This window comes from Buceros rhinoceros, unplaced genomic scaffold (assembly GCF_000710305.1).
Source record: "Buceros rhinoceros silvestris isolate BGI_N320 unplaced genomic scaffold, ASM71030v1 scaffold10340, whole genome shotgun sequence".
Taxonomy (NCBI): Eukaryota; Metazoa; Chordata; class Aves; order Bucerotiformes; family Bucerotidae; genus Buceros; species Buceros rhinoceros.
In genome coordinates, this window is record NW_010391301.1 from 1 (window position 1) to 9,822 (window position 9,822).

General features: G+C 41.6%; 1 protein-coding gene across 1 annotated transcript; it reads left to right on the forward strand.

The window, feature by feature from the left end:
* Positions 1-2,370: 2,370 nt before the first annotated feature.
* LOC104497768 (mineralocorticoid receptor-like) lies at positions 2,371-6,814 on the forward strand (the record flags this gene model as incomplete). The annotated part of the gene is made up of 2 exons (XM_010141051.1): positions 2,371-4,400; positions 6,777-6,814. Coding segments are annotated over exons 1-2 (1,813 nt in total), but the record flags the coding sequence as incomplete, so codon positions are not given.
* Between the last annotated feature and the right edge of the window lie 3,008 nt (positions 6,815-9,822).

Sequence of the window (9,822 nt, forward strand, 5' to 3'; positions counted from 1 at the left end):
CCTGCCCGTGCTGCCGCCGTGCTCCGCTGTCCTGGAGAGAGCGGGGGAACCTCAGCCCATTTCTGGCGGTGAAACTCTCATCCCCTGGGCAGTTTTCTGTCAGCGAAGCAGTGAAACTTAAAGAAGATTTCGTTTACGAACACCGAGAAATGAGCAGTGGGTGGTCGCTTGAGCCATTGATTGAGTTTTTATGAAACTGGATTTCCCTCAGCTTTTCCCGTAACTAGGTGACCTTTTGGTTGCAGGGATACCAGGTACCATTTGATTTTTTATTTGACTGTTGCTGCGAAACTGGTTTCATGCCTGATTGATCGGAGACTCCTACTGCAGAGGGCTTTGTTTGTTGATGTGTTTGTTTGGGGGTGAAATACGTAACTCGCAGTGTCCGAGTACTTCGGAGGGGGGGGGAATGTATCTGGAGTAAGTGCTGCGCTCGTCATATAAGCTTCCGTCTGCAAAACAGAAGATGTAGATGGGCTCAGTTCCTATATATGCCACAACTCAGCTTCTCTTGTGGTCCATGGATGTTTTAGCCCACAGTGAAATTTACTTTGTGAAAGTTAATAAAAAGGCATGTCTGTGCAGTAGGTGAGGTGTGGATCCCGTGGATAAACATGCTAGTAGAGTCGTAATAAGTTCTACTCAGAAGAACAGATCCAAACCCTTACACACTATCAGCAACCCATGAGATGATTATTCAGTTCCAGTATCCACTGGGGCGCTTGGAGGTAGCATAAACCAGCACTCCCAAAAGATCTCTTTGCCGCTGCATTTTTACTGATTTATATCTGTCATTTTAAACCGAACTTTTATTGGGACACAAATAATCTCGCTACTGTTTTTTGATCCTCTCGGGTATCTTTACCAGACAGTCCCTCTCTCTCTAGAAGTACAGGACCAGGCCATTTTAATTTATTTTTTTTCTCTTTGTGGAACCCAGATTTTTATTTGCTGAAGTTTTAAAGCATGCTCTCCTGTGGATTATGTATGAAGTTTGAAATTTACTGCTGTGGGAGAGACTGCTTCAAAGGCGGTGCACCGTTGTACTGTTAGGCCTATAACTGAGATTTCCTGGTACACAGTGGTTCTGCAGGTGGTTCTGAGGGTTAAAATTCACTTACATCCTTATTTGAAGTCTTAAGTAAGTTTTCTGGTTTTCAGAAATGCTGGTCACTCCCAGCTGCAATTGATTTTTCTAGGAATTAGGCTTGCTCAGCGCTTAAATCAGGGGTAGGTGATTATCTGGGAGTGACTTTATGTGAAAGTAGGCACTTCTGTCTGAAAATTTTAGGCCATAGGAATGTGATTTGATACACATGATGATATTCTAATGAAATATATGCTTGAAGGGAGTGAAGGCATAAGGCTACAGTTCTCAGTAAGGGCAAAGAATTATTTATAATTAATTTTAAACTTTTTTTTGTTTTCATAATTTTGCTTAAAATAGCATTTTAAAGTAGTGTTAAGTAAAGGGATTAAACACTAAATTTAATATTGGGAAATTAATACCTTCTGAAAGGAAAAATATTTGCATAATTTTCTTATTGAAACTATTGGCACTTGAGTTTCTAAAGTTCTAATGATACTATAAGCCAGTTCCTTAAAAAAATTAAGAATTGTTTTTACTTATATATGATTTGCAGAATAATGGAGACTAGGTCATGCATTCCCTGCCTCGAGAGAGTGGCATGTGGGATGGGAGGGGTTTTATAAGGTCTATTTTAGAACGAGGTTTACTTTTCTTTATGTATTCCTCTGGCTGGCTCCTATGGAGGTTTGCAGAATTACAGATCCATTTAATAGCTACTCATCCCTGCCTAGTCTGATCCCCTTCCTCTGTGGCAGGAATGTTTCCCATTCAACAATTCTGCAGTGCTTCTCTCCCTGCTCAGCCCATCCTTCGTCTCTCCTCAGGTGGCTGTGCCAGCAGTTTCTGTAGCTGTGAAGGGGCAAGTTAGCTCTGGCCCCTCAGAACTGCTGCTTTCCTCTAAAGCATCCTGTGATACACTGGATGAAGAAACCCTGTTAGCACTCCAGCCTCCCTAGCTTTGCTGTCCCTGTAGCATAGCAGTGGAAGGTCTTTGGAGGAGCAGAGCTGTTCTTGGAGGAGCAGGGATGTAATGAGCAATTTCCACAGGATTTATGTCCTACCTACCACCACTGTGTCCTCCTTTCAGGACCTCTCTGGTTCCCCGCCTTCCTTGCTACCACCTTCTCTTTTTTTTTCCTCCCCTGGGTCCCTAAATGAGGGGCAGCCCACGCTGCTGCTGCTGGCACCAACCACTGGGCTGTGGCCAGTGAGGGTGGGTGGTTGCTGTGCCGGCACTGATGAGCTGTTCCTTTTGAAGCAGGGTGGGGAGCAATAATTTGGGTCTTTTCTAACTGCTAAGCTGTTTTCTCTTGGAACCCGTAGGGCTGTTGTGTTCGTGAGACCTTTTCCCCCGTTTAGTTGAAATTGGACAAATGGTTGAGAGATGATGGATGGGGCAGGGAAATACAACTGGCAGGCAGACGGAGAGGAGGGTAGACGGAGTGAGCAGATGCGCCTTGTTTCCTTAGGAAATCGGGAAATTTCTTTTGGAAGTCACACTGTCCTGTCGTTTATTAATTTTACTTTTTTTGTATATGTCTTTGCTAGTTATGGAGACAAAAGGATACCACAGCTACCCAGAAGGCTTAGATATGGAGAGACGGTGGGGTCAAGTTTCTCAGTCTGTGGAGTATTCTTCCATAGGTACTGGAGAGCAGACTGATGACAGTAACTATATGGAGATTGTAAATGTAAGCTGCTCTGCCGGCACTTTTGCGAGCAGCAATGCTCAAGGAAACAACAAAGAAAAACCTGAGCTACTCTCCTGCCTTCAGCAAGACAGCAGTCAGTCTGGTCTTTTGCCCTCTGACATCAAAACTGAATCGGAGTCGAAGGAACTGTCGGCAACAGTGGCCGAATCCATGGGTTTGTACATGGATTCGATACGAGACGCTGATTACCCCTACGATCAGCAGAACCAGGGGAGCCCAGGAAAGATCTACCAGAACGTGGAGCAGCTAGTGAAGCTCTACAAGGAGAATGGCCATTGCTCTTCTCCCCTTCACAGTGCCAGCAGGCCCTTGAGGTCTTTGATGTCAGACTCTGGGAGCGCTGTGAATGGTGGTGCCATGCACGCTATTGTCAAAAGCCCTATCATGTGTCAAGAGAAAAGCCCTTCGGGCTGCAGCCCTCAGAACATGGCTTCCTCGGTGTGTAGTCCGGCAGGAGTCAACTCTGTGTCCTCAACTACTGCTAACTTTGGGAACTTTGCCGTGCACAGCCCCATCAGCCAGGGAACCCCGTTGTCGCGCTCGCCAAACGTTGAAAACAGGGGGTCTATGTTGCACAGTCCTGCGCACTTTAGCAATGTCGGATCTCCGCTTTCTAGCCCTATAAGTAGCATGAAATCGCCAATTTCTAGTCCTCCCAGTCATTGCAGCGTTAAATCTCCCGTGTCAAGTCCGAATAATATCACTATGCGATCTTCTGTGTCCAGTCCTGCGAACCTGAACTCGAGGAGCTCCATTGCCAGCCCTTCCAATGCCAATAATAGGTCCACTCGTTCTAGTCCAGCGGTTAGCACTGTGGGATCATCCATCTGTAGCCCCGTAAACAACTCCCTAGGATTCCCAGCTTCCGGCACGCCGGCAGGACCTAGCAGAAGCCAAGATACCGTGCCCAGTCCAGAAACAAAGGACAAGGGTGCTCAAGAACTCACATTTCCTAAGATGGAGGAAATGGACCATGCCATCTCCAACAACAGTCAGATGAACCTTGTTCAGTTCATAAAACCTGAGCCAGATGGTTCGTTTGGTAGCGCATGCATTGGCGACAACAGCAAAATAAACTCTGACCCCTCCTTTTCAGTACCAGTGAAGCAAGAGTCAGCCAAGCATCCTTGTTCTGGTGCCCCTTTTAAAGGGAATCAAACAGTAAATCCTTTCCCATTTACAGATGGCTCGTATTTTTCTTTTATGGATGACAAAGACTATTACTCTCTTTCTGGGATTTTAGGACCACCTGTTTCTTCATTCGATGGAAGTTGTGAAGGTAGCGGTTTTCCAAATACAGGCCTACGAGTTGGAATTAAGCAGGAGCCTGAGGACGGCAGCTATTACCAAGAAAACAGTATACCATCCTCTGCCATTGTGGGTGTAAATTCAGGTGGACAGTCATTTCACTACAGGATCGGTGCCCAAGGCACGATATCGTTGTCACGGCCGGTTGCTCGAGAGCAGGCGTTTCAGCACTTGAGCTCGTTCCCTCCTGTCAGCACGCTAGTGGAGACCTGGAAGTCGCATTCAGAGTTGGCATCCAGAAGAAGTGATGGGTATCCAGTTCTAGAGTACATTCCAGAAAACGTGTCCAGGTGAGCAGGCAAATTACTTGGTTTTTTGTTTGTTTTTGAATTCTTCTCCTGCATTGAACAAACAAGGCATGAATTAAAATGGTGGTATTTATACCAGGGTGGTATTTCCCGAGCTGATCTTTAATTCAGTGTTTGCATTTCAGTTCTTACAATTAGATTTGCTGGTTTCTTGCTGTATTTTACTCTGCCTTTAATAAAAACAAAGTGCTGACTTTAATATTTAAAAAGAACATATTATATTCTGTTGTTATTAGAATTGGAAGTGTAGCTTTAGTATGTTTATGAGCTCTTGCTACTATAAATGTTGTTTTTCCCATAATGAGAGCTTAGTAAAATTGCTCTCGTGTGTCCTATAATGGTTATTCTTTCTTAGCTGGTGCTTGAGTTTGTTGTACCTCAGATGAAATGTTGAGATGTGGATAAGAAAACAATGGTGTCGGGAATCCGTTTTTGTGAAGATGCGTCGTTACAAGTTTGCACCAGACTTTAATTGGTTAAGTTTAAAAGCTAAACCTTAAAAGCCTGTGGCAACATATTATTTCTGTATTCTATACTGTAGGAACATTTGGTTTGTATATATAGAAAAATGCCTCCAGAAGGAGGAGGGCTGTTAAAACTTGACGCATTTGAAAGGGATAAGTGGATAAACTGATCTCCTCACTTTTGGTGGAAGAGAAGCATGCAAGTGTCGCTTGAATTTTTGTTTCTTGGTTGGTTCACGGAAGCATGTACTTCTTCAGCAAACAGGTGTTCATGTGTCTCATAAAGGACCGTTACTTTTCTAGTTTCATAGTCGATATTACAAATTATTAAGTGCCTGTGACTGCATGACTGAGTGAGAATAGTTGCATAGCCTCTTCATGAGTCAAACAGGCTCACCAAAGGTTTGTGCCTAAGCTCAGCAACATAGCAACAGAATTTGCATTTACCTTTCTCAAGTCTTTTTCTCATCATGAGCTATGCAACTGCCCCCAGTGAATGAAACATCTGCCTTATTCTTGGAGTGAAGAGGATGCAGAGTGTTTTCCATACTTGTAGGATGCTAAATATTTCTGAAAAAAAGTGTTGCAGTGAAAAACATACTACCTAAAATAATGGTCCTTTTGAGGAGGGAAAACAGTGGATCTACCCAGGAGGGGAAAAGAAAAAAAAAAGAAGATTTCAGTGTTTCCAGTTAATTCTCAGACCTGTCGAATACCTCTACAATCTCCTTGTCATTTTGCAAGCTATGGTTCACCTTTTCTTGCATTTCATACGTGGTCTCTAAAGAATGGTCTTTTTAATCCATCTTTCTCAACTTGAAAGTGCTGTATCCCACCTTCATGCTGAACTTTGCATGTAGCTGGATATTTATTATCTTCCAGGCTTGGCTTAAATGTGCTTTCTTGGATTAAGGAAGATGAATTTACTGTTTCCTTGTTATTTTGCCTGATGAAATTTTCATAAATTGCATTATTTATGTTGTGAGAAATGGTCACAAGAAGACCAATGGAATGTCTGAAAATAAAGACCCAATATTTTACTGCCTTTGTGGTTGAGCACAGCTACTTGGGCAAGTAACTCCTGCCAGCCATGAGAATTCTTGCTTGATTAAGTGCTGCTCGCACTGAGTCAAGGTTGTCATCTGCTGCAGGGACAGGCACAATAAACAGGGAAACGAATAGTTGTGTTTTGAATCACAGTTTCTTGTAAGGCTTTTGAAGGAATCTTCTGATCTGACATTAGTCCATGGTAGCTCTTCTCATCCATTTACCTCTAGACCAGTAAATGGATAATCTGTGTCATCAGGCTTGATGATGGCACAGGCTCAATAAACTTCTCTCTTTGTTCTCTAAGCTGTCACCTCAGTAAGATACGCAGGTGAGTGTAGCTGTTACTTCGAGGTATTGAAATCCTGAATTTTTCAGTGCTCAGAGCTATTGCACTTTTGGAATTCTGTTCAGGTGATGGAGATCTGCAAAGTTGCAACACTTTAGGCATCCTGATCTGCAGCTCAGATTAGGACATGTGTCATCATTTCAAATCTCTTAACTCAGCCCCATTATTTAACTAAATGTTGCTCTTAATCTGCTTGGCAGTGACTTCATGCTAACGAGTGCAGCTGGGGGTCTGTGTAAAGCCCTGACAAGTTTCCAGGTAAATTCATGCAGAGGTCATTTTAGCAGTACAGATTTGTATGCGTAGGTGCCTGCTCGGATATTTGTCTGCTGACGAGACAAGTCATAAAGACTCGACACAGGATGTCACACATGTAAAATGTTGCTCTTGCACCTTGAATTGATCTTTACTTTTCTCTCCATTTCTGTGTCGCGTTCCAGCTAAAACAGGAAATCGCGCACAGGTTTGTTCATGCTCCGAAGTATCGTGATAAAACAGCAGTAGTTTTAAAACCGTGTCAGACCCCACATCCCAAGGTGGGTTTAGCTCTCCCATGTCAGCATGATATGGGGATTGCAAAGTCTCCCTTTCTTTATGTCATCAGAACAGCAGCACCGTACCTCAGTACTCTACATCCAAACTAGAGACTTTTGACTTCCAGGCAGTTTTTTTTTCCTGATGCGTCAACCATTTCAGGCATCATACATTTTGCAAACTTCTACAGGATGTGATTAAAACCTTCAAAGTCTGCAATATTTTAGTGTTTCGGATATTCTAAGTCTTCATCTTTTTGGGGGTATGTTTATCCTGCAATATAAATTGCTGTAAGCAAAGACTAAGGTGAAGGAGAAAAAATAGGCTGTGTGGTTCTCTAAAGCCAGTGGATGACCAGCATTGAATATACCCTGTTTTAGCAAAATTGTTTTCTGAACCTCAGCGTCAGCACCCTTCTTAGACCCTTTTTAGACAGCTTCTTACTTGAAGCTTACATGGTGAAAACAAGTGGGTGGCCAAGAATGAAAAATTTTCCCATTGAGAACGAATCTTCAGAATATTACTGTTAAAAGTTAATTTTTTGTTCTTAGTAGAATATCGCCTTTCTTGAGTCAGTTGTATTTGCTGGTAGTGCCTAATAAACATAGTTGAGGCATTTAAAATGCCTTACTTACCATACTGACTGTGTCAAGCACTCGCTGTCAACTAGAACATTTCTCTTTTACTCCTTCAGTTACTTTTATTAAATGTCCACGGTTTCGGCTCTTTTTAAGTTAGTTGGTGGTAACTTTATAACATTCTAACTTGTGGTGTTTGGGGAGCGAGATCCTTTCAAGCAAAGCAGAGTTCCCTTATTCTCTTTTAAATGATTTTCTTCTGCTAATATGCATGCAGAACACGTCTTTCTTTGAAAGGTTTTTACGTGTTTAATTTTTAATAGAGGGCGAATCATACCTGTCTGTCTGTGTGTGTGTATAGATCGCCCCTCCATGAATGACCTTTCTAAGAAATAATGGTTTCTAAACTAAGTAATAGCAAAGCTGGCTTGAAAAAGGTGTGTTTGATTGTGTGATGTCATTGATGAAAACCCACACTAAGAATCCGGATGAAGTTTCACTTTAAGGTGATTGCTCATCTGAATCATGGTACCAGCCTGAAAGCCTCGTGATTATGCCAGTTATGCAATTTTCAAAATGGCCTAGGAAAATGTCATGGTTGCTTGAAACAACAGTAAAAATTGAGGAGGATGACCTTTCTGCTGCATTAGTTCTTACCTAAAGCCTCTTCTGCAAATGTGCCTTTTTCCTCTAATTTCCATATTAATTCGTGTATGTACACATGCATGCTTGCTTTTCTCAGCAGTTGTGGTGGAAACAAAGGGCTGATACTCCTCCTGTAGTTTCTTCCTGGCAGTTCCATTGGTGTAATCCAGTGTGGGACGAATTCACAAAGTTTGATGTGTAATTATTAACAAAGTTTGCTATTTTAACATAAATTGTGTACGTTTATCAGTAATCATGTTTCAGTTGTTGTCACTCAGAACAGTGCTTCATTATTTTTGAAGTTTAATTTATGTCTGTTGAAAGGACTTGAAAGACTGTCGCTGAGTTCTTAGGGTTTATGGTCAAATCTTTGATCAAACATCAGCAATATTCTAGGGACTTCTTACACCTATCTGTTCCTGAGCTATTCACATGGATCAGCATTTTTTTTCATAGCTGGTACTTGTAGCAGTCCCCTAAAAAAACCCAACCCAAAACACGGAACCAACCCAACAACATGATCTTCATTGACATGTAATCTTCACTGACTTGAATAGGTGATTCTGGTTAAAATCTGATTTCAGGCTATTGGAAATATTTTTGTAAATAACTTTTATGTTAAATATTATCTAGAATAGTCACTTATCAGAATTATACCTTCCAGAGAGATAAAGGTTTGGTAAATATTATTTTTAGAATATATGAATGGCCTCGACCTCTGTTTGTTTGCTGACGGACTTCATAGGAAAAAACCATGCTGTTAAAATATTGTCTGTGCTTGGCAGGACTGTTTTCCCCTTTAGCTTCCCCCAAATTTACTGTGCAACTGTTTTCGCCAGTGGTTCTTTCATGTAACAGGCTGTAGCCTTACATGTGTACTTTTTCCAGTTTGAAAAGTTACGTTGTTTTTGTGGGTACTTGTATAATTTAATGTAATTTTTAACAGCTCTGAGAATACTCTTGATAAAAACAGGTGTCTTTATTTTTCAATAAAGTAGTTAGGCGTCTGTTTTAATATGTCAGGCCAGGAGGTCTAAAGGTTCTTCTTAGCGAGCCAGCATTTATCAGCATTGTACTTGCTGCAGTTTTCTTTGTCATTGTTTTGTTGAGGGTGCTCTTTTTTCTTTCCCTCTTCTTATTGAGGAGTTCAAAGTCTGTATAAAATAATGTGACTGCTAGTGATGCCTTGTTTTCCCTTAAAATTATACACGTCACTTAACTCCTGTACTGTGGCATTGCTGGAAAATTGTGTTCTGTAAATAGGTGGATCTTCCAAATCTGGGGAAGTAAGACCTCCATTGCTAATCGGTACGCCGATATCAGGGGGCTGTTTGTTTCTTTCTTTGTGAGGGTAAATAATGCTGTGTATTACTAAAACATTTTTTTATTGCCAGTTGATACTGCTGAACTTTGCAGTACTTGGTTGTGGGAAATCAGTTTGCCATAGTTTATACTGATAATAGTTAATAATTGTTTTTTAGCTCTTACATAACTTTTGGTGATGTAGAATCTCACTATATCTTCTTGTGATGATTTTTCTGAAAAGGGGGAAGGTGGGATCACCTTTGTGCACAGATTTCAGCAAGCGGAAGAAATTCTGATTCTCCATACTCTGACGATCTGGATCAGTGTGTTTTCATGAGGACTGGAAGACACTGATGTCTGATATATATATATCCTGTACAAAAATGTTCCTGTCCTATTTTATGGGATATGCATTGCAGTTATGCAGCTAAGCACGCATAGGGATTGCTGCAGTGGTGTCAATACTCGTGCAGTGCTCGTAT